Source organism: Nipponia nippon, unplaced genomic scaffold, assembly GCF_047370975.1.
Source record: "Nipponia nippon isolate SJK-2023a ecotype South Korea unplaced genomic scaffold, ASM4737097v1 scaffold_38, whole genome shotgun sequence".
In the NCBI taxonomy this organism is placed as follows: Eukaryota; Metazoa; Chordata; class Aves; order Pelecaniformes; family Threskiornithidae; genus Nipponia; species Nipponia nippon.
Window position 1 is genome coordinate 81,038 of NW_028262356.1, and position 27,361 is coordinate 108,398.

Sequence of the window (27,361 nt, forward strand, 5' to 3'; positions counted from 1 at the left end):
TAGAGCGGCTGCGTGAGCTGGGGGGGACTGGGGGGTTACTGGGAGCACTGGGGGGGTTACTGGGGGGTTACTGGGAGGACTGGGGGGGTTACTGGGGGGTGGGTTACTGGGAGCACTGGGGGGGTTACTGGGGGGGTTACTGGGAGGACTGGGGGGGTTACTGGGAAGACTGGAGTGCACCCAGTGGGTACTGGGGGGGGGGTGTTACTGGGAGCACTAGGGGGGTTACTGGGAGGACTGGAGTGCACCCAGTAGGTACTGGGAGGGTTACTGGGGAGGGGGGTTACTGGGAGCACTAGGGGGGTTACCGGGGGGGTTACTGGGAGGACTGGGGGGGTTACTGGGCGGGGGTTACTGGGAAGACTGGAGTGCACCCAGTGGGTACTGGGAGGGCTACTGGGGAGGGGGGGTTACTGGGAGCACTGGGGGGGTTACTGGGAGGACTGGGCTGTGCCCAATGGGTCCTGGGTTGTACTGGAAGTGCTGAGCTACACCCAGCTGGTACCAGGGGGCACTGGTCCGTACTGGGAGCACTGGTCTGTACTGGGGGGATTGGTCCATGCTGGGAGCGTGGAGCCCATACTGGGGGGCACTGGTCCATACTGGGAGTGTGGAGCCCGTACTGGGGGGCACTAGTCTGTACTGGGAGCACTGGTCTGTACTGGAAATGTGGGGCCCATACTGGGGGGCACTGGTCCATACTGGGAGCCCTGGTCCGTACTGGGAGCGTATGGCCCGTACTGGGGGGCACTGGTCTGTACTGGGAGCGTGGGGCCCATACTAGGGGCACTGGTCTGTACTGGGAGCACTGGTCCATGCTGGGAGCGTGGGGCCCATACTGGGGGGCACTGGTCCATACTGGGAGCCCTGGTCTGTACTGGGGGGATTGGTCCGTACTGGGAGCGTATGGCCCGTACTGGGGGGCACTGGTCTGTACTGGGAGCGTGCAGCCTGTAATGGGGGGCACTGGTCCGTACTGGGAGTGTGGGGCCCATACTGGGGGCACTGGTCCATACTGGGAGCACTGGTCGGAGGCGACAGATCTTTCTGGAAAGTTTTTAATCTAGAACCTGGAAAATCCACAGCGGCGCGGGCTGGGGGTGGGGCCGGGGGCGGGGCCAGCGGCGCTGCCCCTCCCCCCCTCCGGGGGCGCCCCGCCCCATCCCTCCCCCCCCCGGGCCGTAGCACCCCTGGGTGCCCCCCCCCCCCCGCGGGCGGGGGGGAGGGGCGGGGCTGGGGGGTCCCCTCCCCCCCCGAGGTATGTCAAGGGCGGGTGCAGCCCCTCCCCCACCCCCGGGGGCGGGGCTACAGCAGGTCAAAGGGGGCAGCACCCCCCACCCCTCCCCCCACGCCGGGAGTTGGGGTTGGGGAGGAGGGGGCGACCCCCCCCCCCTCCCGGGCAGCAGCACAGCCCCTCCCCCACCCCGGGGGGGCCCTTCCTGAGTGAGAGGGGGGAGGGGCACCCCCGGGCCCCCAAGGGGGCGGGGCCAGGGCGCCCCTAAGGCCACGGGGGGGGGGCCACCAGGGTCTCCCTGTGTCCCCCCCCCCCCCCCCCCCCCCCGTAAGGCCCTGGGCCACCAAAGAGGGGCCCCGGAGGTCACTGGGCCACCAAGGACGTCCCTACAGGTCCCTGGGCCACCAGGATGGCCCCAGGAGGCTCCTGGGCTACCAAAGAGGTCCCCAGAGGCTCCTGGGCCACCAGGATGGCCCCTGAGGTCCCCGGGCCACCAAAGAGGTCCCCGGGCCACCAAAGAGGTCCTCAGAGGCTCCTGGGCCACCAGGACGTCCCCATGAGGCCCTGGGCCACCAGGATGTCCCCTGAGGTCACTGGGCCACCAAAGAGGTCCCCACAGGCTCCTGGGCTACCAGGATGTCCCCAGAGGTCCCTGGGCCACCACAACATCCCCATGAAGCCCTGGGCCACCAAAGATGTCCCCATGTCCTCACACGGCCCCGGGCCACCAGGACTTGCCCATGAGGCCCTGGGCCACCTGGGCTGTCCCCACAGGTCCCTGGGCCACCCAGGATGTCCCCACATGTCCCCAACAGGTTCCAAGGCCACCCAGGACGTCCCCATGTCCCCACAAGTCCCTGGGCCATCCACGAGGTCCCCGGGCCATCCAGGACGTCCCCAAGAGGTCCTGGGCCATCAAAGACGTCCCCAAGAGGTCCCTGGGCCATCAAGGACGTCCCCACGATGTCCCCGGGCCATCAAAGACGTCCCCAAGAGGTCCCTGGGCCATCAAAGACGTCCCCACGATGTCCCCGGGCCATCCAGGACGTCCCCAAGAGGTCCTGGGCCATCCACGATGTCCCTGGGCCATCCACGATGTCCCCACGATGTCCCTTGGCCATCCAGGACGTCCACCACGAGGTCCTGGTCCATCCAGAACGTCCCCACGGTGTCCCCGGGCCATCCACGATGTCCCCAAGAGGTCCTGGGCCATCCACGAGGTCCCCGGACCAGGCAGAACGTCCCCAACGAAGTCCCAGATCCATCCAGAACGTGTGTGTGTGTCCCCACCCCCGCCCCCACCCCCACCCCTCTCAACCAGGGTCCCCGGGCCACCGGGACGGGCGCCACCCCCTCCTCCCCGGCGTCCCCGTAAAGCGGTGACAAAAGGAGGTCACCTCAGAGCTTGAGCTCGTTGGCCACCTTGGAGGCGATGTTCTTGAAGGCCATGGAGGTCCCGGCGATGCGCTTGAAGCGGACGCCGTTGAGGGAAAGGCGGGGCAGTTTGCAAACCTCCATCTCCCATTGGACGAAAGAATCGTGCCCGGGCGCGCCGTGGGCGCAGAGGAGGACGAAGCGCTCCTGGGGCTCGCACCGGCAACTGTTGGCGTCGAGAACTTTCCGGATTTCCCGTAACATCTCGCCGGGTTCCAAGGAACTCGTCGTCTTCATGCTCCAGGTGAAGCGGAGGGAGCGCGGTTTGGCCTCCCGCCCCCCGCCGCCGCCGTCGCGGGGCTCCTTCTCGGGCGCCACGGTCGGTCTGGGGAGAGACGGGGGCCGGGAAGGGACGGGGCCGCGGCGAGGGGGACGCGGCGGGGTTGGAGGGGGGCACTGGGACCAGTAGGGTGGGGTTGGGGGGTCACCGGGACCAGTAGGGTGGGGTTGGCTGGTGTAGGGCCATCACTGGGACCAGTATGGTGGGGTTGGGTGGGGTGGGGGGTCACTGGGACCAGTAGGGTGGGATTGGGTGGTCACTGGGACCAGTAGGGTGGGGTTGGGTGGTCACCAGGACCAGTAGGGTGGGGTTGGCTGGTGTAGGGCCATCACTGGGACCAGCATGGTGGGGTTGGGTGGGGTGGGGGGTCACTGGGACCAGTAGGGTGGGGTTGGGTGCTGGTGGTGGGGTCACTGGGACCAGTAGGGTGGGGTTGGGTGGTCACCAGGACCAGTAGGGTGGGGTTGGCTGGTGTAGGGCCATCACTGGGACCAGTATGGTGGGGTTGGGTGGGGTGGGGGGTCACTGGGACCAGTAGGGTGGGGTTGGGTGCTGGTGGTGGGGTCACTGGGACCAGTATGGTGGGGTTGGGTGGTCACCAGGACCAGTATGGTGGGTTTGGGTGGGGTGGGGGGTAACTGGGACCAGAATAGTGGGCCTGGATGGCATAGGGAGCCCATGGGTGTCACTGGGACCAGTATGGAGGGCTTGGGTGGCATGGGGACCCTGGGGATGTCACCGGGACCAGTATGGTAGGGTTGGGTGGCCACCAGCACCAGTATGGTGGGCTTGGGTGGCATGGGGACCCCATGAACATCACCAGGACCAGTATAGTGGGTTTGGGTGGCATGGGGGGGGGTGTCACTGGGACCAGTATGGTGGGCTTGGGTGGTCACTGGGACCCCATGAACATCACCAGGACCAGTATGGTGGATTTGGGTGGTCACCAGGACCAGTATGGTAGGCTTGGGTGGCATGGGGGGTCACCAGGACCAGTATGGTGAGTTTGGGTGGCGTGGGAGGTCACTGGGACCAGTATGGTGGGTGTGGGTGGCATAGGGGGGTCACTGGGACCAGTATGGTGGGGTTGGGTGGCGTGGGAACCCCATGGGTGTCACCAGGATGGACATGGTGGGCCTGGGGGTCACAGGGGGTCCCATGGGTGCCATGGGGACCCTGGGGGTGTCGTGCGGACCTCAGGGGTGTCCTGGGAGACAAGGCAGGGGTCCTGGGGACCCCCGGGTGTCGGGGGCGTCCCGGGGACCATGGCAGCGGTCCTGGGTGCCGTGGGGACCCTGTGGGTGTCACGGGGACCCCTGGGTGTCAGGGGTGTCACGGGGACCATGGCAGCGGTCCTGGGTGCCGTGGGGACCCTGTGGGTGTCACGGGGACCCCCAGGGTGTCGGGGGCGTCCCGGGGACCATGGCAGCGGTCCTGGGTGCCGTGGGGACCCTGTGGGTGTCACGGGGACCCCGGGGTGTCAGGGGTGTCACGGGGACCATGGCAGCGGTCCTGGGTGTCCTGGGGACCCTGTGGGTGTCACGGGGACCCCCAGGGTGTCGGGGGGACCCCGGGGACCATGGCAGCGGTCCTGGGTGTCCTGGGGACCCTGTGGGTGTCCCGGGGACCCCTGGGTGTCGGGGGCGTCCCGGGGACCATGGCAGCGGTCCTGGGTGTCCTGGGGACCCTGTGGGTGTCCCGGGGACCCCCAGGGTGTCGGGGGCGTCCCGGGGACCATGGCAGCGGTCCTGGGTGTCGTGGGGACCCTGTGGGTGTCACAGGGGCCCCCTGGGTGTCGGGGGTGTCCCGGGGACCATGGCAGCGGTCCTGGGTGTCGTGGGGACCCTGTGGGTGTCACGGGGACCCCGGGGTGTCAGGGGTGTCACGGGGACCATGGCAGCGGTCCTGGGTGTCCTGGGGACCCTGTGGGTGTCACGGGGACCCCTGGGTGTCGGGGGCGTCCCGGGGACCATGGCAGCGGTCCTGGGTGTCCTGGGGACCCTGTGGGTGTCACGGGGACCCCCAGGGTGTCGGGGGCGTCCCGGGGACCATGGCAGCGGTCCTGGGGACCCCCAGGGTGTCGGGGGGACCCCTGGGTGTCGGGGGCGTCCCGGGGACCCCGTCCCCGCACTCACCTCAGCGTCTCCACCCGGTCCTTGCTCTCGGGCTCGTGGGGGTTCCTCGAGAAACAAGAAGGGGCAGAGATCAGCGAGGGGGGGCGGGGGGCAGCCCCTCCCCCTCCCGGCAGGGGGCCCGGGCGGACGGACAGACAGCACGGGGAGGGGGACAGACACACGCACGCACACACACACACACAAACACACACGGTGGGGTGGGACACACAGACGGACGGACGGACAGACAGCCGCAGCCGAGCGGGGAGGGGGGCCATGCAGGGCCGTGCAGCGCTGACGCGGGGGGGGGGGGGTGGGGTGGGGTTGGCGGGGGGGAGGGCTGGGTTTGGGGTGGGGGTGGGGGTGGAACCTGCTCTCCCCGGGCGGGGGTGGGGGCGTGGGGGGTGGCATGCGAGGGGGGGGGGGCACCCAGGCGTCCGGCGCGGCCCTACCTTCTGGCAAACCTGAAAGACAGATTTCTACAAAGACAAACAGAAGAAAAGGGCGACGTTGGGGGAGGGGAGGGGGCCGGGACAGAGCCACCCCCCTCCCCCACACCTCAGGGGACCCCCCCCTCCCCCTCCCGGTCCCCCCAAAGGGGGATGGGGTCACCCGGAGCACCCAGGCCTCCGGGGCGAAGCGGGACCCCCACCCCCCCCCCCCCGTCGCCGCCGCCCCCTCCCCGGCCCTGCGGCCCCACAGAGGGGGGACAAGGGGACAGGAGGGGACGTGGGGGGGTCCCCGAGGGGGTGGCAGGAGAGCTGGGGGGCAGGAGGAGCCCTGGGGGGGACACAGGGGACACGGAGGGGACACAGGGGATGTAGGGGGGTCCCCGAGGGGGTGGAGGGAGAGCTGGGGGCAGGAGGAGCCCTGGGGGGGACACAGGGGACACAGAGGGGACACAGGGGACGGGAGGGGACGTAGGGGGGTCCCCGAGGGGGTGGCGGGAGAGCTGGGGGGCAGGAGGAGCCCTGGGGGGGGACACAGGGGACACGGAGGGGACACAGGGGACAAAGAGAGGGGACACGGAGGGACAAGGGGACACCCAGAGAAGACCCCAGGGGACAAGGGGGGGACACGGAAGGGACGTAGCAGCCCCAGAGGGATGTGGGGGGACAAGGGGACACACGGAGGGGGACACTGAGGAGCTGTGGGGGGACACGAGTGGCATAGGAGCCCTGGGGGGATGAGGGGGGACAGCAAGGGGAGACGGGGGAGCCCTGGGGGGACGAGGGGACACAGAGGGGACACGGAGGATCCTTGGGGGGACAAGAGGACACAGAGGATTCCTGGGGAGATGAGGGGACACAGAGGGGACACAGGGGGGACAAGTGGCCCAGAGGAGCCCTGGGGGGGACAAGGGGACACACAGAGGGGACACAGAGGAGCCCTGGGGGGACGAGGGGACACAGAGGGGACATGGAGGAGCCCTGGGGGGACAAGAGGACACAGAGGATCCCCGGGGAGATGAGGGGACACAGAGGGGACACTGAGGGGGGACAAGTGGCCCAGGAGGAGCCCTGGGGGGGACAAGGGGACACACAGAGGGGACACAGAGGAGCCCTGGGGGGACAAGAGGACACAGAGGATCCCCGGGGAGATGAGGGGACACAGAGGGGACACTGAGGGGGGACAAGTGGCCCAGGAGGAGCCCTGGGGGGGACAAGGGGACACACAGAGGGGACACAGAAGAGCCCTGGGGGGATGAGGGGACACAGAGGGGACATGGAGGAGCCCTGGGGGGACAAGAGGACACAGAGGATCCCCGGGGAGATGAGGGGACACAGAGGGGACACTGAGGGGGGACAAGTGGCCCAGGAGGAGCCCTGGGGGGGACAAGGGGACACACAGAGGGGACACAGAGGAGCCCTGGGGGGGATGAGGGGACACAGAGGGGACACAGGGGGGACAAGTGGCCCAGAGGAGCCCTGGGGGGGACAAGGGGACACACAGAGGGGACACAGAGGAGCCCTGGGGACACAGAGGGGACACCGATAGGGGACAAGTGGCCCAGGAGAAGCCCTGGGGGACGCAAGGGGACACACAGAGGGGACAGGGGGCAGCCCAGGGGACACACAGCGAGGAGCCACACAGCGAGGACCCGTGGCGACGGCCCCCCTCCTCCCTTCCCCCCCCGCCCCCACACTCACCTCCGGACGAACTTGGAGGTGAACTTGCTGAAGAGGCTGGCGGAGGGGCCGCGGCGGCCCTGGCTGGCGCCGGAGGGGGAGGCGGGGGGCAGGCCGGGGGGCAGCGCGTAGGGCAGGGGGGCCTGGTCGCGCGCCTGCCGCAGCTGCCCGGCGTGGAAGGTGCTGCGGCTGGAGACCCCCCGGGGGAAGCTGGGGCGCTCCCCGGGGCCCTGGCTGACGTTGTGGGCGGAAGGAGAAGCTGCCGGCACCCGGCTGGGTGCTCCGCTGTGGGGAAGGGAGGGGGGGGTTAATGGGGGTACTGGGGGGGGGGGTGGGGGTGGGCGGCCCCCCTGGCACCCGCTGGCACCCCACAGCACCCTGGGGACCCGCTGGTGGCTTGCCACAGCCCGGGGACCCACTGGTGTCCCGCAGCACCATGAGAAGTTATCAGCAACCTGTTGCACCCTGGGGACCCACTGGTGTCCCACAGCACCCCGGGGACCCACTGGTGGCTTGCCACAGCCCAGAGACCCACTGGTGTCCTACAGCACCCTGGGGACCCGCTGGTGACCCACGGCACCATGGAGACCCACCAGCACCCTGCCACAGCCTGGGGACCCACTGGTGTCCTACAGCACCCCGGGGACCCACTGGTGGCTTGCCACAGCCCAGAGACCCACTGGTGTCCTACAGCACCCTGGGGACCCGCTGGTGACCCACGGCACCATGGAGACCCACCAGCACCCTGCCACAGCCTGGGGACCCACTGGTGTCCTACAGCACCCTGGGGACCCGCTGGTGGCTTGCCACACTCCAGGGACCCACTGGTGTCCTACAGCACCCTGGGGACCCACTGGTGACCCACGGCACCATGGAGACCCACCAGCACCCTGCCACAGCCTGGGGACCCACTGGTGTCCTACAGCACCCTGGGGACCCGCTGGTGTCCCACAGCACCCTGGGGACCCGCTGGTACCCTGCCACAGCGCAGGGACCCACTGGTGTCCTACAGCACCCTGGGGACCCGCTGGTGGCTTGCCACACTCCAGGGACCCACTGGTGTCCTACAGCACCCTGGGGACCCACTGGTGACCCACGGCACCATGGAGACCCACCAGCACCCTGCCACAGCCTGGGGACCCGCTGGTGTCCCACAGCACCCTGGGGACCCGCTGGTACCCTGCCCCAGCGCAGGGACCCACTGGTGTCCTACAGCACCCTGGGGACCCGCTGGTGGCTTGCTACACCCTGGGGACCCACTGGTGTCCCGCAGCACCACAAGGAGTTATCAGCAACCTGTTGCACCCTGGGGACCCACTGGTGACCCACAGCACCCCAGGGACCCACTGGTGTCCCACAGCACCCTGGGGACCCACTGGTGACCCACAGCACCCCAGGGAGCCACTGGTGTCCTATAGCACCGTGAGGAGCTGTCAGTACCCTGTTGCACCCCGAGGACCCACTGGGGACCCACCGGCACCCTGCCACAGCCTGAGGACCCACTGGTGTCCTACAGCACCCTGGGGACCTGCTGGTGGCTTGCTACACCCCAGAGACCCACTGGTGACACACAGCACCCCAGGGACCCACCGGCACCCTGCCACAGCCCGGGGACCCACTGGTGACCCACAGCACCCTGGGGACCCACCAGCACCCTGCCACACTCCAGGGACCCACTGGTGTCCTACAGCACCCTGGGGACCCACCCGCACCCTGCCACACTCCAGGGACCCACTGGTGTCCTACAGCACCCTGGGGACCCGCTGGTGGCTTGCCACACTCCAGGGACCCACTGGTGAGACCCACAGCACCCTGGGGACCCACTGTCACCCTGCAGCATCCCAAATCCCCCCCTTGCTCTGGGGGACACCCTGGGGCACCGGGTAGGACACAGGGGACACCCCGAGTCACCCCAAATCCCTGGGGACACCCTGGGGTGCCGGGCAAGGGGACCCCAGCCCCCCGAGTCACCCCAAAACCCCCTCCCGTTCCCTAGGGACACCCTGGGGTGCTGCAGCAGGGCGAGGCACATGGGGACCCCCCCCAAAACCCTCCCGGGGGTGCCCCCCACCCCCACCCCCGAACACGGGCCCCATGCTGGGTTTTTTTGGGGGGGGCCTTGCCTGGGCCGGGGGGCCTCGCAGTTGGCGTCGGCGGGGGTGGCGGCGGGTTTCGGGTGCTGCCGGGACCGCGGGGGGGCCCCGGGGGCCGGGGGGGCGGCGGGTGAGGGCCGGCAGCCTGGCGCGGGCAGGCTAGGAGAGAAAAGCGGGGGGCGGGGGGCGTTAAGGGGGGGGGGGGCAGGGGGGATATTTGGGGGGTCCCGGGGGGGCCCCTACCTGTCCTTGCCGTTCTGCAGGGAGCTCTGGCCCAGGCTGGCCCGGTCCAGCAGCGGGGAATTACGGCTCCGCGTGGTGCCGGTGGAGAGGACGCTGTTCTGTGGGGGGGGGGGACACACGAGGGTGGGGGCGCTCAGGGGGACCCAGGCATCCGGGCACCCCCAAAATGGAGGACTCGGGTGTTTGGGGACCCTCCTTTGTGGCACCCTGGGACCCGGGTGGCCGGGGCCCCCCTTCTCCCACCCACCCCCCCCCCCCCAGGGGACCCAGGCACCTGGGACCCTCCGCTCCCACCCCCAGGGGTCCCAGGCACGGGTGCCCCCCAATCCCTGCACCCCAGGGGTCCCAGGCACGGGTGCCCCCCACCCCCAGGGGTCCCAGGCACGGGTGCCCCCCACCCCGTGCTGACCGTGGAGGGCGAGGGGGTGCCCTTGGCTCGCTCCAGGCCGGGCAGGGGGCTGGGGGGCACCTTGGCGGTGCTGCCCGCTCGTCGCCCCCCTTCTTCCTCCCCTCCTCCTCCTCCTCCTCGCTTGTTCTCGGCGTTGGCCGCCTGCGTCTTCTTGGAGTAGGAGGCCGAGGTGGGGATGGAGAGGCCGGCTGGTGGGGGGTGGGTGTCAAGGGTGGGGGTCCCACGGGGACCCTGGCGTCCGCAGACCCCCTCCCCCCCCGCCCCAGGAAGCTGGGTGTCCCAGGGGTCCCTGCTCCGCCCCACAGGCCCCCCCCCCCCGCCCTTCATCCCCTCCGCCCTCGGGACCCGGGTGACCCCCAGGTGTGCGGGGGGGTCCCACTCCGCACCCCCGCCCACCCCACGGGGACCCAGGTGTGCGGGGGGGGTCCCACTCCGCACCCCCCCCACCCCACGGGGACCCCGGTGTCGCGGGATCCCGCTGCCGAGGGACCCAGGCATCCGGGCCCCCCCAGCTCCCACCCCCAAGGCACCCAGGTGACCGGGACCCCCCAGTGCCCCCCCCCAGGGACCCAGGTGCCCCCTTTGCCCCCCACCCATGAACCCAGGCATCCGGGGGCTCACCCATGCCCCCCCCCCCCCCAGGGACCCAGGCATCAAGCGCCCTCCCTTGCCCACCCCACCCCCCCCCCCGGGACCCCAGTGCCCCCCTTGCCCCCCCCGGGACCCCAGCACCCCCTCGCCCCCCCCCAGGGACCCAGGTGCCCCCTCGCCCCCCCAGGACCCCAGCACCCCCTTGCCCCCCCAGGGACCCAGGTGCCCCCTCGCCCCCCCCCAGGACCCCAGCACCCCCTTGCCCCCCCCCCCCCCAGGGACCCAGGTGCCCCCTCGCCCCCCCAGGACCCCAGCACCCCCTCGCCCCCCGGGGGTCTCACCCTGGTCGCTGACGCGGCGTTTGGGGTTGGCGGAGACGCTGCGCTGCACCTTGTGCGCCGGGGAGGGGCCCGAGCTGTTGGCCAGGTCGGGGGCCGCCCGCGGCTTCAGCGCCAGGCTCTCCTCCAGCTGGGGACACGGGGGGGACACGTGTGGGGACGCCGGGGACACGGGGGGGACACGTGTGGGGACGCCGGGGACACGGGGGGGACACGGGGGTGTGGGGCACGAGGGGACGCGGCAAGCAGGCACGGGGATGGGGACCCGGTGGCCAGGGATGGGACGCGGTGGCATCGGGGACGTGCGGGGACAGGGACACGCCGGCACGGGGCACAGCTGGGGACGGGGACGCGCCGGCACGGGGCACAGCTGGGGACGGGGACGCGCTGGCACGGGGTCAGGGTATGGCTGCGGAGGACGGTGTCCCTCGTGTCCCCTCCCTGTGTCCCATCCCGTCCCCACGTTGTCCCCACGTCCCCTCATCTCCTCCCCGTGTCCCCTGTCCCCACGTTCCTCCTTGGGTCCCCTCGTTGTCCCCTCCGTGTTCCCTGTCATACCTGTGTCCCCATCACCCTCCTCGTGTCCCCTCGCTGTCCCCACGTCCCCCATACCCTCCATCACCCCTGTGTCCCCATGTCCCCTCCTCACGTCCCCACGTCCCCTCCTCACGTCCCCACGTCCCCTCCTCGTGTCCCCGTGTCCCCTCAAACCCTCCACGTTCCTTGTCACGCCCCTATTCTGTGACCCTCGTGTCCCCATGTCACCTCACTGTCCCCATGTTCCCTCAACCCCTCCATATCCCCCCATACCCACGTCCCCACGACCCTCCCAATGTCCCCTCGTTGTTCCCATGTCCCCCTACCCTCCATGTCCCGTCACATCTGTCCCCATGTCCCTCCTCGTGTCCCCTCCTTGTCCCCATGTCCCCTCAGCCCCTCCGTGCTCCATCACATCCCCACATCACCTCAATGTCCCCATGTTCGTGTCCCCTCCTTGTCCCCATGTCCCCTCACCCCACCCCCTCCGTGCCCCATCACGTCCCCACGTCACCTCAATGGCCCCGTGTCCCTCCTTGTGTCCCCCCCCCTTGTCCCCATGTCCCCTCACCCCCTCCGTGCTCCATCACGTCCCCACATCACCTCAATGTCCCCATGTTCGTGTCCCCTCCTTGTCCCCATGTCCCCTCACCCCACCCCCTCCATGCCCCATCACGTCCCCACGTCACCTCAATCGCCCCGTGTCCCTCCTTGTGTCCCCCCCCCCTTGTCCCCATGTCCCCTCACCCCCTCCGTGCTCCATCACGTCCCCACGTCACCTCAATGGCCCCGTGTCCCTCCTCGTGTCCCCTCCTTGTCCCCATGTCCCCTCAGCCCCTCCATGCTCCATCACACGTCCATATCTTATGTCCCTATGCCACCTCGTGTCCCCTCCTTGTCCCCTCACCCCCTCCACACTCCCTGTCCCGCCCGTGTCCTCGCGTCCCCCCTCGCCTCGGCCCCCCCCCCCCCCCGCCTTGTCCCCCTCCGCCCCCGCGGTGTCCCCGACGTCCCCCGGTGCCGTCCCCGCACCTCCGAGCTCTTGTGGTCCAGCAGCAGGTAGGTGGCCATCACCTCGTTGTACTTCTGCCCCACCAGCGACTCCTGGATCTCCTCCCGCGTGTACCCCATGGACACCATCAGCTCTGGGGGGGGGGGGGGGGGGGGGGGCGCAGGCCTCAGCGGGGGCACGCGGCCACCTCGGGGACCCCCCTCACCCCCCCCCCCCCCAAAAAGGGGACCCAAGCGGTCGGGGGGAGGGGGGGGGGGAGGGTCCTACCTGTCCTCCGAGGGTCCTTGTAGTCTGGCACGGGCTCCATGTAGGGCTTCAGCTCGTCGTCCTCGTGGCCCACGTTCATCCAGCGATCCTTCATGATTTGCTGGGGGGGGACGCGACGCCAAAGTGGGTCCTGGGGGGGGGGGGGGGGGGGCTGGGGGGCCCCAGGGACATTGGGGGGGGGGCAGGGGGCCCCAGGGGTCCCTGGTGCGGTGCTGGGGGTTCATTGAGGGGCTGAGGGCTGAGCTGGGATAACTGGGATCACGTTGGGGGGCCCAGGGGAATCCTGGGGGCCCAGGACCGTACTGGGGGGGTCTGGGAGGGTCCCGGGGGTGCCCAGGACCATACTGGGGCATCTGGGGGGTCCTGGGGGTGCCCAGGACCGTACTGGGGGGGTCTGGGAGGGTCCCGGGGGTGCCCAGGACCATACTGGGGCATCTGGGGGGGTCCTGGGGGTGCCCAGGACCGTACTGGGGGGGGCTGGGGGGGTCCCGGGGGTGCCCAGGACCATACTGGGGGGGTCCCAAGTGGCCAGGACCATACTGGGGGGGGCTGGGAGGGTCCCGGGGGTGCCCAGGACCATACTGGGGCATCTGGGGGGGTCCCAAGTGGCCAGGACCATACTGGGGGGGGTCTGGGAGGGTCCTGGGGGTGCCCAGGACCATACTGGGGGGGTCCCAAGTGGCCAGGACCATACTGGGGGGGGGTCTGGAGGGGTTCAGGACCGTACTGGTGGCGCTTGGGGGTGCCCAGGACCACACTGAGGGGTCCTGGGGGTGCCAAGGACCACATTAGGGGTGCCCAGGACCATACTGGGGGTGCCTGGGGGGCTCCCAGGGTGACCAGGACCACACTAGGGGATTCTGGAGGTGCTCAGGACCATACTGGGGGTGCCTGGGGAGGTCCAGGGGGTGCCCAGGACCATACTGGGCGTGCCTGGGAGGTCAGGACCATACTGGGGGTGCCTGGGAAGGTCAGGACCATGCTGGGGGTGCTCGGGGGTGCCCAGGACCATACTGGGGCTGTCCTGGGGTGGTCCCAGGGGGTTCAGGACCACACTAGGGGGTCCTGGGGGTGCCCAGAACCATACTGGGGGGGGCTGGGGGCATCCTGAGGGGTTCAGGACCATGCTGGGGGTGCTCGGGGGTTCCCAGGACCACACTGGGGGTCCCTGGGGAAACCTGGGGGCATCCAGGACCACGCTGGGGGTCTTGGGGTGCTCTCAGAGTGTCCAGGACCACGCCAGGGGGTCCCAGGGGTACCCAGGACCACACTAAGGGTGCTCAGGGGGTCCTGAGGGTGTCCATGACCCTGCTGGGGGTGCTCAGAGGGTCCTGAGGGTGCAGTGGGGGCACCCAGGACCATGCTGGGGGTCCCTGAGGAAACCTGAGGGCACCCAGGACCACGCTGGGGGTCTTGGGGTGCTCTCAGAGTGTCCAGGACCACGCCAAGGGGGGTCCCAGGACCACACTGAAGGTGCCCAGGACCACACTTGGGTGTCCCAGGGATGGCCAGGACCATGCTGGGGGTGCCCAGGACCCTGCTGGGAGTGCCCAGGGTGCTCAGGACCCCACTGGGAGTGCTCAGGACCCCACCGGGGGCGCCCCCGTGGGTCTCCCCGTCCCCCTCCTCACCTCCAAGGTGCCCCTCTTGGTAGGATTAAGGATGAGAAACTTTTTCAGCAGGTTCTCGCAGTCGGTCGACATGTAGAAAGGGATCCGGTACTTGCCCCGCAGCACCCGCTCCCGCAATTCCTGAGGTGAAAAACATCCGTCAGCCCACCGCAACGCCCCCGAGGACCCCCGGGAACCCCCCCAAAATGAGGCAGTACCTTAAGATTTTGCCCATCGAAGGGCAAGGAACCGCTAACCAAGGTGTAGAGGATAACGCCCAAGCTCCAAACGTCGACTTCGGGGCCGTCGTATTTCTTCCCCTGGAAGAGTTCGGGGGCGGCGTAGGGGGGGGACCCACAAAACGTGTCCAGTTTGTTCCCGAAGGTGAATTCGTTGCTGAAGCCAAAATCGGCGATTTTGATGTTCATGTCAGCGTCCAGCAGTAGGTTTTCCGCCTGTCCCAGGGGAGGGAGAGCGCCCCGAGGGGCTTTAGGGGTGTCTGGGTGCTCTGTTAGGGGGGGTTTGGGGGTATGTGGGTGCAGCCAGGAGGGGTTCTGGGGGTACTGGGTGCTCTTCTGGGGGTCCCGGGGGTGTCCAGGTGCTGCCTTGGGGGTCCCGACACCGCCCAGGGGAATCTGGGTGCTGCTCTGGGGGTCCTGGGGGTGTCTGGGTGCTGCCTCGGGGGGTCCCGGCACCTCTCAGGGGGTCCCAAGGGCATCTAGGTGCTGCTCTGGGGGTCCTGGGGGTGTCTGGGTGCTGCTCTGGGGGTCCAAGCCCCTCCCAGGGAGTCCCAGGGGCATCTGGGTGCTGCTCTGGGGGTCCGGGGGTGCCTGGGGCTCCCAGGGGCGGGGGTTGGAACCCGTGGAGCACCTCGGGGTGCTGGCAGGGATCTCACTGGGTGTCAGGGGCTTTAAGGGGGGAGCTCCTCACCTTCAAGTCCCTGTGGACAATGAACTTCTGGTGGCAGTACTGCACGGCCGACACTATCTGCAGGAGAGGGGGGTGTCAGGGGGGGCCCCCCACCCCGGGGCGGGGCACAGGGGCGTCCCCCCAGCCCCCCTGGGGACACAGGACTGTCCCCAAACCCCCTCGAGGGCGTCACGCCAGCGTCCCCAACCCCCTCCGACCTGTCGAAACTTCGCCCGGGCCTCCTTCTCCTTCATGCGCCCGTGAGCCACCAGGTAGTCAAAAACCTCACCTGGGGGGGGACAGGGACACAGAGGGCAGGGGTGAGAGGCAGCCCTGCCTGCTGTCCCCCCCCTCTGCCTGCTCCCTGCCTGCGGCCGTCCCCCCCTGCCTGCACTCACCCCCGCTGGCGTACTCCATGACGAGGTAAAGCGTCTTCTCCGTCTCGATCACCTCGAAGAGCTTCACTGCAAAGGGAGCGGAAGGGGGCTGGAGGAGGGGGGGGGGCCACCCGCTGGGACCCCCCCTCCAGGGGTGGGGGACACCCCAGGGTGGGGGTACAGCCCCTGGGACCCCCCCCAGGGGTGGGGAAAGGGGGGTACAGGAGTCCCAGCATGCAGCTGGGGGGGGGGGGGTTGGGGGGGCTCACCTATGTTGGGGTGGTTCAGGACCTTCATTATTCGCACTTCCCGGAAGAGCTGTGAGGAACGGGGCGGGGGGTGCGTTTTTTGGGGGTGGGTGAGATGCCGCAACCCCCCCGCCGTGTCCCCCCAAAAGCAGCTGCCCCCCCCCCGTGACCCCCCCTCACCTTCTGCAGGCTGGAGGAGTTGAGCTGCGTCTTGTCGATGATTTTCACGGCGACCTGGGATGGGAGAGAGGGCGTCAAGGGGAGGGGACTGTCCCCAGGGGTGTCCCCACAATGTGGTGGCACTCGTGAGGTGAGGGACAGGGGGACGGGATTGTCCCCAGGGCTGTCCCCGCACCGTGGTGGCACTCACAGGGAGAGGGGCAAGGGGATGGGACCGTCCCCAAGAGTATCCCCATGCTGTGGTGGCACTCGCAGGGGGAGACAGGGCTGTCCCCACACCATGGTGGCACTCGCAGGGTGAGCAGCAAGGGGACAGGACCGTCCCCAGAGCTGTCCCCACACCACGGTGGCACTCGCAGGGCGACAGGCAGGGGGACAGGACTGTCCCCATGCTGTGGTGGCACTCGCGGGGGGGACAGGGCTGTCCCCACACCACGGTGGCACTCGCAGGGTGACTGACGGGCAGGGGGACAGGACCGTCCCCAGGGCTGTCCCCGCACCGCGGTGGCACTCGCAGGGTGACAGGCAGGGGGACAGGGCCGTCCCCGCACCATGGTGGCACCCAGAAGGTGAGGGGCAGGACGATGGGACCATCCCCTCGGTTGTCCCCACGCCATGGTGGCACTCACGAGGCGAGGACCAGGAACCCGTCCCCGCGCCGCGGTGGCACTCCCGGTGACACTCCCGGGGCAAGGACCAGGAGCTCAGGTCCGTCCCCGCGTCACGGTGGCACTCGCGGGGCGAGAACCAGGAGCCCGTCCCCACGCTGCGGTGGCACTCGTGGGAGCCCGTCCCCACACCGTGGTGGCACTAACGCGATGAGAACCAAGAGCTTGGGAACCATCCCCGTGCCGCGGTGGCACTTGCGGGGCGAGGACAAGGAGCCTGTCCCCACGGTGGCACTCACAGGACGAGGACCAGAGACCGGAACTGTCCTCAAGCCAAGGTGGCAATCACTGCTGAGGACCACGAGCCCATCCCCGTGCCACAGTGGCACTCACACGGCAACGACCGGGACCTGGAGCTGTCCCCACACCGCAGTGGCACCCACAGGGCGATGATGACAAGCCCGTCCCCACACCGCGGTGGCACCCACCGAGCGATGACCACAAGCCCGTCCCTGCGGTGGCACCCACCGGGCGATGGCCACCAGCCCGTCCCTGCGGTGGCACCCACCGGGCGATGGCCACCAGCCCGTCCCCACACCGCAGTGGCACCCACCGGGCGATGGCCACCAGCCCGTCCCTGCGGTGGCACCCACCGGGCGATGGCCACCAGCCCGTCCCCACACCGCGGTGGCACCCACAGGGCGATGACCATGAGCCTGTCCCCACACCGCGGTGGCACCCACCGGGTGATGACCACCAGCCCGTCCCTGCGGTGGCACCCACCGGGCGATGGCCACCAGCCCATCCCTGTGGTGGCACCCACCGGGCAATGGCCACCAGCCCGTCCCTGCGGTGGCACCCACTGGGTGATGGCCACCAGCCCGTCCCCACACCGCGGTGGCACCCACAGGGCGATGACCACGAGCCTGTCCCCACACCGCGGTGGCACCCACCGGGTGATGACCACCAGCCCGTCCCTGCGGTGGCACCCACCGGGCGATGGCCACCAGCCCATCCCTGCGGTGGCACCCACCGGGCGATGGCCACCAGCCCATCCCTGCGGTGGCACCCACTGGGTGATGGCCACCAGCCCGTCCCCACACCGCGGTGGCACCCACAGGGCGATGACCACGAGCCTGTCCCCACACCGCAGTGGCACCCACCGGGCGATGACCACCAGCCCGTCCCTGCGGTGGCACCCACCGAGCGATGGCCACCGGCCCGTCCCTGCGGTGGCACCCACCGGGCGATGGCCACCAGCCCGTCCCCACACCGCGGTGGCACCCACAGGGCGATGACCACGAGCCTGTCCCCACACCGCAGTGGCACCCACCAAGCGATGACCACCAGCCTGTCCCTGCGGTGGCACCCACCGGGCGATGACCATGAGCCCGTCCCTGCGGTGGCACCCACCGGGCGATGACCACGAGCCCGTCCCTGCGGTGGCACCCACCGGGCGATGGCCACCAGCCCGTCCCCACACCGCGGTGGCACCCACCGGGCGATGGCCACCAGCCCGTCCCCACACCGCGGTGGCACCCACCGGGCGATGGCCACCAGCCCGTCCCCACACCGCGGTGGCACCCACCGGGCGATGGCCACCAGCCCGTCCCCACACCGCGGTGGCACCCACCGGGCGATGGCCACCAGCCCGACCCTGTGGTGGCACCCACCGGGCGATGGCCACGAGCCTGTCCCCACACCGCAGTGGCACCCACGGGACGAGGACGGTCCCCGTGCCGTGGTGGCACTCACCTCCTTGCCGGTCAGGACGTGGCGGGCCAGCTTGACCTTGGCGAAGTTGCCCTTGCCGATGGTTTTCAGCAGGCGGTAGTTGCCGATGTGGGGCTGCTCATCGGCGGAGGTGGCCGAATTCCGGCCCCGCAGCATGTTGGCCTTCCCGCCGCCCTTCCCCTCCGCGGGACCCGGCTGCGGGGACACGAAGGGGACAATCAGCTCGATGTCCCCCGTTGTTTATGTCGTGTGTGTGTGTGTGTGTCCCCCGCCAAGAATTCCTAGGGGGGGTCCGGAGGCTCTCGGCAAAGCCGGGAGCAAAGTCCGGGAGCGCCGTTGCCGTACGGCGCCGTGCCGCACCCCGGGCAGGCCGGGAGCCGCCCCTGATACCTGACGCAAGCGCCGCGGTTTCGGGCTGGGCTGGGGTGGTGGCGGGGGGGGGGGGGGGGGCCAGCGCAGTGACACCCCCGCCCTGGGAGGGGACGGGGACATGGCTGACCCCTCCCCAATCCCCTCCCAAAAACGGGGTGCCCAAATATCGCGATTTTTACCCCAAAACGGGCAACCTGGGTGCCTGGGTTCACCCCACAGCCAAAACAGGGGGTGGGGTGGCCCCCAAAACGCCACTGCCACCAACCCCCCCTCATCCCGCACCCCAAAAGCCCCCACGGACCCCCCCCTCCCCCGAGGGTCACCCCGGCTTTGGGGACACTTTCGGGGTGTTCCCTTACAGGGGAGCAAAACACCGGGGCAGTGTCACCAACCCCCCCCCCCGCCGCGCTGTCACCGCTCCGGTGACACCGGAGATAACGGGCGCGCGTGAGCGGGCGGGGGAGTTGAGCCAAAACCGCCCACCCCCCCCGCCATTCGGGCCCACCGCAGCCCCCCCAAACCTCGCTGGGGTTTTGGGGAGGGGGGGTCACACTCTTGGGGTTCCCTCCCTCCCCCCCCCCCCCGTGGGAAGGAAACTGCCAGCGGAAGCGGGGGGGGGGGTGGGGGGGGAGTTTTTGGTGTTGCTCAGCCGGCGATGGCGCAACCGGGCGCGAGGCGCCGTGCCCCCAGATTTGGGGGGGGGAACGTGGTGTTTTGGGGACTGGATCCTCCCCCTCCCCCAAAATCCGGCACTTTGCCGGGAGGATGATGGGGAAAAGTGAAGAAAAATGTGGTGGTGGTTTTTTTTTTTTTTTTTTCTGCCAAAGAACTGCCGTGGCAACGGGGCGGGGAGCGCGCTCTGCCATCTGGCCGCGCTGCCGGGGAATTAATTCGGGGTTTCGAGGCGTGCGGCAGCACCAACGCCGGATCTCGCCCCTCCCAGAAAAGAAAAAAACCCGTGGGGGTCCGCGGTGGTGCCGGCAAGCGGCCGGCGTGCCTGGCATTTCTCCGGCACCTCTTATCGGCGAGGCTGGAGTGGCCGGCAAACATCCCCCGGCGCTGACGGCTCGCTCTCCTCCGCCCCCCGCACCGGCAAAGGTCGTGCCGGGAGAGCGGCGGCGGCTGCGCCGGGGCCCGGCGAGGCTTTGCCGAAAGCGCTGCCGAAACGCCGGGAGGCCATCACCGTCTCCCTCACCGGGACGTGGGCGGCCGCCTCGGCACTCCCGGTTTTGGCACAGCAGAGGACTTGGCCCTCAGCGCTGCGGCATCCCCCCGCGGCTACGAAGAACGGTGCTGGGCTTGGCGCTCGTTAACCAAACTCTTGTTAATTAGACAAGCCCCGAGCTCGGCTCTAAATCCCCTCCCTCGCTGCCAAAACCCCTCGTGCCTCAGTTTCCCCACCCCAAACCCAGCGCCACAGCGGGGACTCACGCTCGGCGACCCCAAACCGGCTCAGCTCGCGGCAGTGCCAGCGACTCCAACGGCCGCGGCCGGCCCGGTGCGGGGTGGTGCCGGCGGCCGGCGGAAGCTCGCCGAGAGCTGAACTCCCCGAGGAGCGCCGGGAACACCAGACCGGCTCGACCGGTTGGGGCTGACGCCGGCTCGGCCGGGCCGCGGAAGCTGGGGGGGGGGGGGGTTTGCGGTGTTGAGCCACAGTTTTGGGGAACACCTGAAGCACCGGGGGAGTGAAAACGGGGTGGAAAAGGGAAAAACCACCACTAACGAGACACGTTGGGGCGGGAGGGCCCCATCTCGCTTGCCGGCAGAGCCAAACCGCTGGGAATCACCACCGCAATGGCGGCGGGGGTGATGTCACCAGGTCCGGGGGTGATGTCACTAGGTCCGGGGGTGATGTCACCGGTCGGGTCTAAAGATCCCGGCGCGAAGAGGCCGAGGTGCTGGCGGGGCCGATGCCGCCAACACCCAACCGTGCCGCGGGCATAAAAGCAGCGGCAACTGGCTACAGCGTAACCGGTAACTGCTAACGGTGTAACCGGTAACCGCCGCCGTGCCGGGCCTACCTGCGGCGGGCGGGCAGCTCCCCCCCCAACCCCACCGCCTCGGCAGCCGACGGGAGCTGGTGAAACAGCTTTGGTGCGGCGGCGCTGAAATGTCAGCCAAATTTAGTTATTTCTGACAATTTTTTTTTTATATATATATATAAAACCACGCCAGATCGGCCTCCACGTGACGGAGGAACCTGGGGCGGGGAGGGGGGAGAAGGCGCCCCGATTTTGGATGCTGGTTTTTGGGGGGAGATGCGGCAGCCCCCCCCCAACTCTCCGCTGCCCCCTCCCCAAATTCTCCCAGCCGGGAAGAATCCCCCTCTGTCATTACGTAACGGCGAAAAAAAATAAGAGGAAAACGACCCAAAATGAGGGGGTGCCCGGCGGCACAGTGAAGGCCGACGGCACGGCGAAGGCCGGAGAGCGGGTGGCATCGCCTTGTCCTCGGCGTTGGGGACGCGGAGACGAAACCACTTGCAACCCCCCCCGCCAAAGCCCAGGCCGCATCCTGCTGGGGTCCCTCCCCATCGCTTGGGGGTGCAGAAGGTGGGGAGCCCCCCCCCCCAATACCAGGCAAAATGGGGGTGCCGCACAGCTGGGGAAGCCAAGGGGCCCCCCAGACCCCCCCAAAAGGGCTGAGCCGTAAGTGGGGTCCTGCACCCCAAGCTGGGAGTGCGGGGGGACCTCGAGAGCCCCCCAGATCTACACCCCAAAATGGGGAAACCCCCTTCCAGCTGCTCCCTAAAAGGGGTCTGGGCCTCACCCCCCCCAAACAGACACAGGGGGTGAACCTCCCTCTCCCCATCTTGGGGGGGAGGCTGGCCCCCCATCACGGGGGTGGGCACCCACATCATTTTGGGGGGTACGCACCTCACAGCCCCCTTAAACCCCATGGAGAGCACCCAACCCGTGGCAGCGATGCCGCCCCCACAATCCCCCCCCCCAGCCGTGGGGGGGGGGGGGGCTGCAGCAGGGAAGGGGGTGGGCTCACGCCCCCACACCCAGTCCGCGCAGCCACCGAGACGGGGAGGACGACGACGGTGACAACACTGACACCCCAAACCTCGCAACCCCCTCCTCTCCCGGCAGATACCAGACCCCCGGAGGGGCCGATGTGGGGGGCTGGCACCCCTTGCCTGCCCCCCTTCCTTTGGGGTGCAAGCCCTGACCCCTTCACCCCTGCTTTTGGCAGTGGGGGGGGGGCCTAGTGCCCCTCAGGGACCCCCAAAAATGGGACCCCAGACCTCTCTGGGGGGGCCCAGCCCAGGAGCACCCCCCCCTTACCCCAGGTCCCATGGTGGAGCCTGATCCAGCCCCTGAGGGGGGGGGGGGCCTGGCTCAGATCCCCCCACCCCACACGGGGGTCTGGGCCGTGGGAGGCCCCGGGGTGCTTCATGGGGGGGCTGTGAGAGGAGCTGGGCCCCCCCAGGACCCCCTTGCAGAGGGGCCAGGCTGGGGGGCACAGGGTCCCCTTAGACCCCCCCTTTTCCCCCTCATGCAGGGGCCCAGGACCCCCTTGGACCCCCCTTTCCCCTCACAAAACAGCCCACGACCCCCTCAGACCCCCCATTTGTTCTCACAAAACGACCCCAGACCCCCTTTTCCCCCTCATGGAGGGGCCCACAACCCCCTCGGACCCCCCTTACCCCTCGCAAAACAGCCCAGAATCCCCTCAGACCCCATTTTCCCCTCACAAACCGACCCCAGGCCCCTCTTTTCCCTCACAAACCGACCCCAGGCCCCTCTTTTCCCTCACAAACCGACCCCAGGCCCCTCTTTTCCCTCACAAACCGACCCCAGGCCCCTCCTTTCCCTCACAAACCGACCCCAGGCCCCTCTTTTCCCTCACAAACCGACCCCAGGCCCCTCTTTTCCCTCACAAACCGACCCCAGGCCCCTCTTTTCCCTCAGAAACCGACCCCCAGGCCCCTCTTTTCCCCTCACAAACCGACCCCAGGCCCCTCTTTTCCCTCACAAACCGACCCCCAGGCCCCTCTTTTCCCCTCACAAACCGACCCCAGGCCCCTCCTTTCCCTCACAAACCGACCCCAGGCCCCTCTTTTCCCCTCACAAACCGACCCCAGGCCCCTCTTTTCCCCTCACAAACCGACCCCAGGCCCCCTTTTCCCCTCACAAACCGACCCCAGGCCCCCTTTTCCCCTCACAAACCGACCCCAGGCCCCCTTTTCCCCTCACAAACCGACCCCAAGCCCCCTTTTCCCCTCACAAACCGACCCCAAGCCCCCTTTTCCCCTCACAAACCGACCCCAGGCCCCCTTTTCCCCTCACAAACCGACCCCAGGCCCCTCTTTTCCCTCACAAACCGACCCCAGGCCCCCTTTTCCCCTCACAAAACAGCCCCCGACCCTCGCAGACCCCCCTTCCCCTCCCAGAGGCCCTCCCCGCCCCTCGGCCCTACCTGTTCCGCGTCTCTCTCGTTGACCGTAGGTAGAGGGCTGCGACCGCTGCTCGACATGGCGGCCCCCCCCCCCCGCCGCCGGCGACTATCGCGATAGAGGGAAGCCGCGGCGGGCGGTGTGCGGGGAGGGGGAAGGGGAGGGAGAGGGAGCCCCGGGGCCGCGCTCAGGGAGCGGGGGGAGGCCAGGCCAACGGCATGGGGGAGGCCGGGGAGGGGGACGGGAGAGGAGAAGGGGAGGGAGAGGGCGGCGAGTCCGCCCGGCCCGGCCGCCGCCGCCTCACACTCGCGCCTCCTCAGCACCCAGCGGCTCCCAACATGGCCGCCACCGCCGGCCCTCGGCCATTTCCGCCGCCGAGCCGGAAACACCCGACACGCCTCCCGCTCCTCTTCGGCTCTTTCCGGATAGATTCGGCTTCGGGCCACCTCCCGACTTCGGGTGTTTCCGGCAACGTTCCGGAAACACCCGACGCCTTTCACCGCCCGCTTCCCGGAGCAGAAAGACCCGAAGTCACCTTCGGCAATTTCCGCTGACGGCGGCGGAAAGAGCCGAGCTCCGTTCCCACCGCCGCTTTCCCGAGTGGATCCGGAAAGATCCGAACGCCCCTCGGCCTCCATCGGGCCTTTCCGCGCACTGACGGAAACACCCGAACGGAGCCGAATCCCCCCCCCATCCCTGCCGGCGACCCCAAGGGGGGCGGGGGGGACGCCTGGGTCCTCTCCCCTTTTTTGGGGTGGGGTCCCGGTCGCCTGGGTCCCCCCCAGGCACCGGGGGAGGCGGGAGGGAGCCCGGACGCCTGGGTTCCCTGCCAGCAATGGGGAGGGGCACTGGGAGCACTGGGGACACACACACACACGGACTGGTCCGGCTGGACCAAGCCTAGGAGATGGGGCGGGTCCAGCTGGGGAAGCCACGCCCCCTTCCCCCCCAAGGGAGGGTGTGATCTCCACGCCCAGACCACGCCCTTTCTGGACCAAAGGGGCGGGGCCAGCCCGAGGATGGAGGGGGGGAGGGGGGTGATGATGGCTTCTTGGGTGCCCCATAGGTCCGGGGACCCCGGGGCGATGCTATAGGGTGGGGGGGAGGGGCTGCATGGGGGAGGGGAGCACCCAGGGACTCCCCCTCCCCCCCTCTTGGTGGACCCCCCCTTAAATCCTTTTTATAGAAGGGGGTGCGCTTTTTTGGGGCGGGGGGGTGGGCTGAGACCTGACGGCAACTCATCGCCCCCACCGCAAACCCCCCCCCCCCCCCGCTGCGGGGGGGGGTGGGCTTGCGGGGGGGGGGGGGCCGGGGGGGGGGGGGGGGGGATGGGAAAGGCGTGCGGCCCCTTTAAATTTACCCAGGAGCCCTTAAAGGAGCCCCAGGGGCCCCACGGCGGCGTCCCCACCCCGGCCGGCCCCTGCCCGCCACCGCCGCCGCCGCCCCGGGCCCCGCCATGGAGCCCCCGCACCCCCACCCCGACCCCGGCCCGTTCCCGCACCCGGACCGCCCAGGTGAGCACCGACACGGCGGGGGGGGGGGAGGGGGGAGGATGGGAAGGGTGGGCGGTGCGGCCCCTTTAAGAAGACACCCCCCCCCCCCACCCACCCCCCACTCCTGCGGTGGGAGAGCTGGGGTCCCCCTTCGCGCACAATGGGAGCGACGCTGGCCCTTTAAGATGCCCCCCCCCGGCCCTAGGGGTGCCCCCGGCCCTTTGGCATCCCCTGTCATCCTCTAGGATGCCCCTGGCCCTTTAAGATGCCCCTGTCACTTTAAGAAGCCCCTGTGCCTTTAAGATGCTCCTGCCCCTTTAAGATGCCCCCCAGCCAATTTAGGATGCTCCTGTCACTTTAAGATGCCCCTGGTTCTTTAAAATGCCCCCGGTCCTTTAAGATGCTCCTGCCCTTTTAAGATGCCCCTGTCACTTTAAGATGCCCCCAGCCAATTTAGGATGCCCCTGCCCCCTTAAGATGCCCCTGTCCCTTTAAGATGCCCCTGTGCCTTTAAGAAGCCCCTGTGCCTTTAAGATGCCCCTGCCCCTTTAAGATGCTCCTGGCACTTTAAGGTGCCCCCATCCAATTTAGGATGCCCCTGTCACTTTAAGGGGCTCCTGCCCCTTTAAGATGCCCCGTCCCTTTAAGGTGCCCCTGGCCCTTTAAGGGCCCCTCCCCTTTGAGGAGCCCCACCCCTTTTAAATACCCCTTCACAAGCCCCGCCCCTTGAAGTGCACGGCCCCTTTAAGACGCCCTGCCCCTTTAAGAGCCCCCCTCGCCCTTTTAAGACGCCCCAGCCCCTTGGGCCCCCCCCTTTTGGACGCCCCTGCCCCTTTAAGAGCCCCCAATTCCCCCCCTTCCCCGGATCCCCCCAATTTTGGGGGTCGTCTCCCCCCCCCGGCAGGGCTGAGACCCCCACCCCAGGGGCCGCCCCCCACAGGCACCCCCAAAGACCCCCCAGAGGGGGCCCCCCATAAGTGAGTCCCTCAGACCCCCCATCCCCCCTCCCCAGCCCTCAGACCCCCCAAATCCCCCCCAATCCCCCCATCACCCCCTTCCCCCCAGCCCTCAGACCCCCCAAATCCCCCCCAATCCCCCCTTTCCCCCCTCCCCAGCCCTCAGACCCCCCAAATCCCCCCAATCCCCCCATCACCCCCTTTCCCCCCTCCCCAGCCCTCAGACCCCCCAAATCCCCCCCAATCCCCCCCATCACCCCCTTTCCCCCCTCCCCAGCCCTCAGACCCCCCAAATCCCCCCCATCCCCCCCATCACCCCCTCCCCAGCCCTCAGACCCCCCAAATCCCCCCCAATCCCCCCCATCCCCCCCTTCCCCCTCCGCAGCCCTCAGACCCCCCAAATCCCCCCAATCCCCCCATCACCCCCTTTCCCCCCTCCCCAGCCCTCAGACCCCCCAAATCCCCCCAATCCCCCCATCACCCCCTTTCCCCCCTCCCCAGCCCTCAGACCCCCCAAATCCCCCCAATCCCCCCATCACCCCCTTTCCCCCCTCCCCAGCCCTCAGACCCCCCAAATCCCCCCAATCCCCCCCATCACCCCCTTTCCCCCCTCCCCAGCCCTCAGACCCCCCAAATCCCCCCCAATCCCCCCCATCACCCCCTTTCCCCCCTCCCCAGCCCTCAGACCCCCCAAATCCCCCCCAATCCCCCCCATCACCCCCTTTCCCCCCTCCCCAGCCCTCAGACCCCCCAAATCCCCCCAATCCCCCCATCACCCCCTTTCCCCCCTCCCCAGCCCTCAGACCCCCCAAATCCCCCCCAATCCCCCCCATCACCCCCTTTTCCCCCCTCCCCAGCCTCCCCGCCCGAGCCGGGCCCGCGGGGAGGCCGTCGAAGCTCGGATCACTGCGAAGCTCGAGCTTCTCGCCCGGGTCGGAGCCGTATCCCGGGTCGGGATCACCGGCGCTATTACCACGAACGTTGGCGAGCCGAATACCTGATGGAGTTCAACGCGGCGCGGCACGGGATGCTCTGCATGGTTTGCGGCAGCGCCCTGGCCACCCTCAAGCTCAGCACCATCAAGCGACACATCCGCCAGAAACATCCGTACTCCGGCGCTTGGGGACCTCGGGAGAAGCAGCTCGTCCTCCGCTCCTGGGACGCCCGCTTGGGGCTCCGCGCTCGTCCCGACGCCACCCCCGGCAGCGGCGGCCGCGGGACAGGTAACCGGGGCCGCGTCGGGGCCCCCCCCCGGCTGCGGGGAGCCTTCGTGTGGGTCCCCTAAAGCTGGGCTGGGCCCCTTTAAATGTAAGCCACGCCCCCTTCCACGCGCCCCCCCACTCCAATTGGAACCGTGGCTCTTGAAATGTGGGCCACGCCCCCTTTAAGACGAGCCGTGGCCCTTTAAATGTAAGCCACGCCCCCTTCCATGTGGGCCCCCCTCTTGGAACCGTGGCCCTTTAAATGTGGGCCACGCCCCCTTTAAGACGAGCCGTGGCCCTTTAAATGTAAGCCACGCCCCCTTCCATGTGGGCCCCACCCTTGGAACCGTGGCCCTTTAAATGTGGGCCACGCCCACTTTAAGATGAGCCATGGCCCTTTAAATGTGGGCCACGCCCCCTTTAAGATGAGCTATGGCCCTTTAAATGCAGGCCACGCCCCCTTCCGCATGCCCCCCCCCAGCTGGGCACGCCTCCTTTAAGCTAAGCCCTGCCCCTTTAATGCGGGCCACGCCTCCTTTACTGTAGGGCCCATAAACCTGGGGCGTGTCCCTTTAAATGTCGATCACGC

At 69.1% G+C, this 27,361-nt stretch overlaps 1 protein-coding gene across 5 annotated transcripts; it reads right to left on the bottom strand.

The window, feature by feature from the left end:
- Positions 1-1,043: 1,043 nt before the first annotated feature.
- On the bottom strand, positions 1,044-26,897 carry MARK2 (microtubule affinity regulating kinase 2). 5 transcript variants are annotated; one of them, XM_087772981.1, is made up of 19 exons: positions 26,568-26,897; positions 18,369-18,542; positions 16,006-16,059; positions 15,847-15,895; positions 15,599-15,664; positions 15,419-15,489; positions 15,222-15,278; positions 14,510-14,746; positions 14,313-14,432; positions 12,682-12,781; positions 12,435-12,547; positions 10,869-10,995; positions 9,937-10,124; positions 9,528-9,625; positions 9,315-9,443; positions 7,213-7,476; positions 5,515-5,541; positions 5,084-5,128; positions 1,044-2,993 (listed from the first exon to the last, which is right to left on the bottom strand). In XM_087772981.1, exons 1-19 carry the CDS (start codon positions 26,673-26,675, stop codon positions 2,633-2,635), a joined length of 2,388 nt encoding a protein of 795 aa, XP_087629107.1. In that variant the 5' UTR covers positions 26,676-26,897; the 3' UTR covers positions 1,044-2,632. The 5 variants fall into 5 exon arrangements, with proteins under 5 accessions (XP_087629107.1, XP_087629102.1, XP_087629104.1 ...); XM_087772976.1 differs by lacking the exon at positions 26,568-26,897 and adding an exon at positions 23,145-24,210; XM_087772978.1 differs by lacking the exons at positions 9,315-9,443; positions 26,568-26,897 and adding an exon at positions 23,145-24,211.
- Between the last annotated feature and the right edge of the window lie 464 nt (positions 26,898-27,361).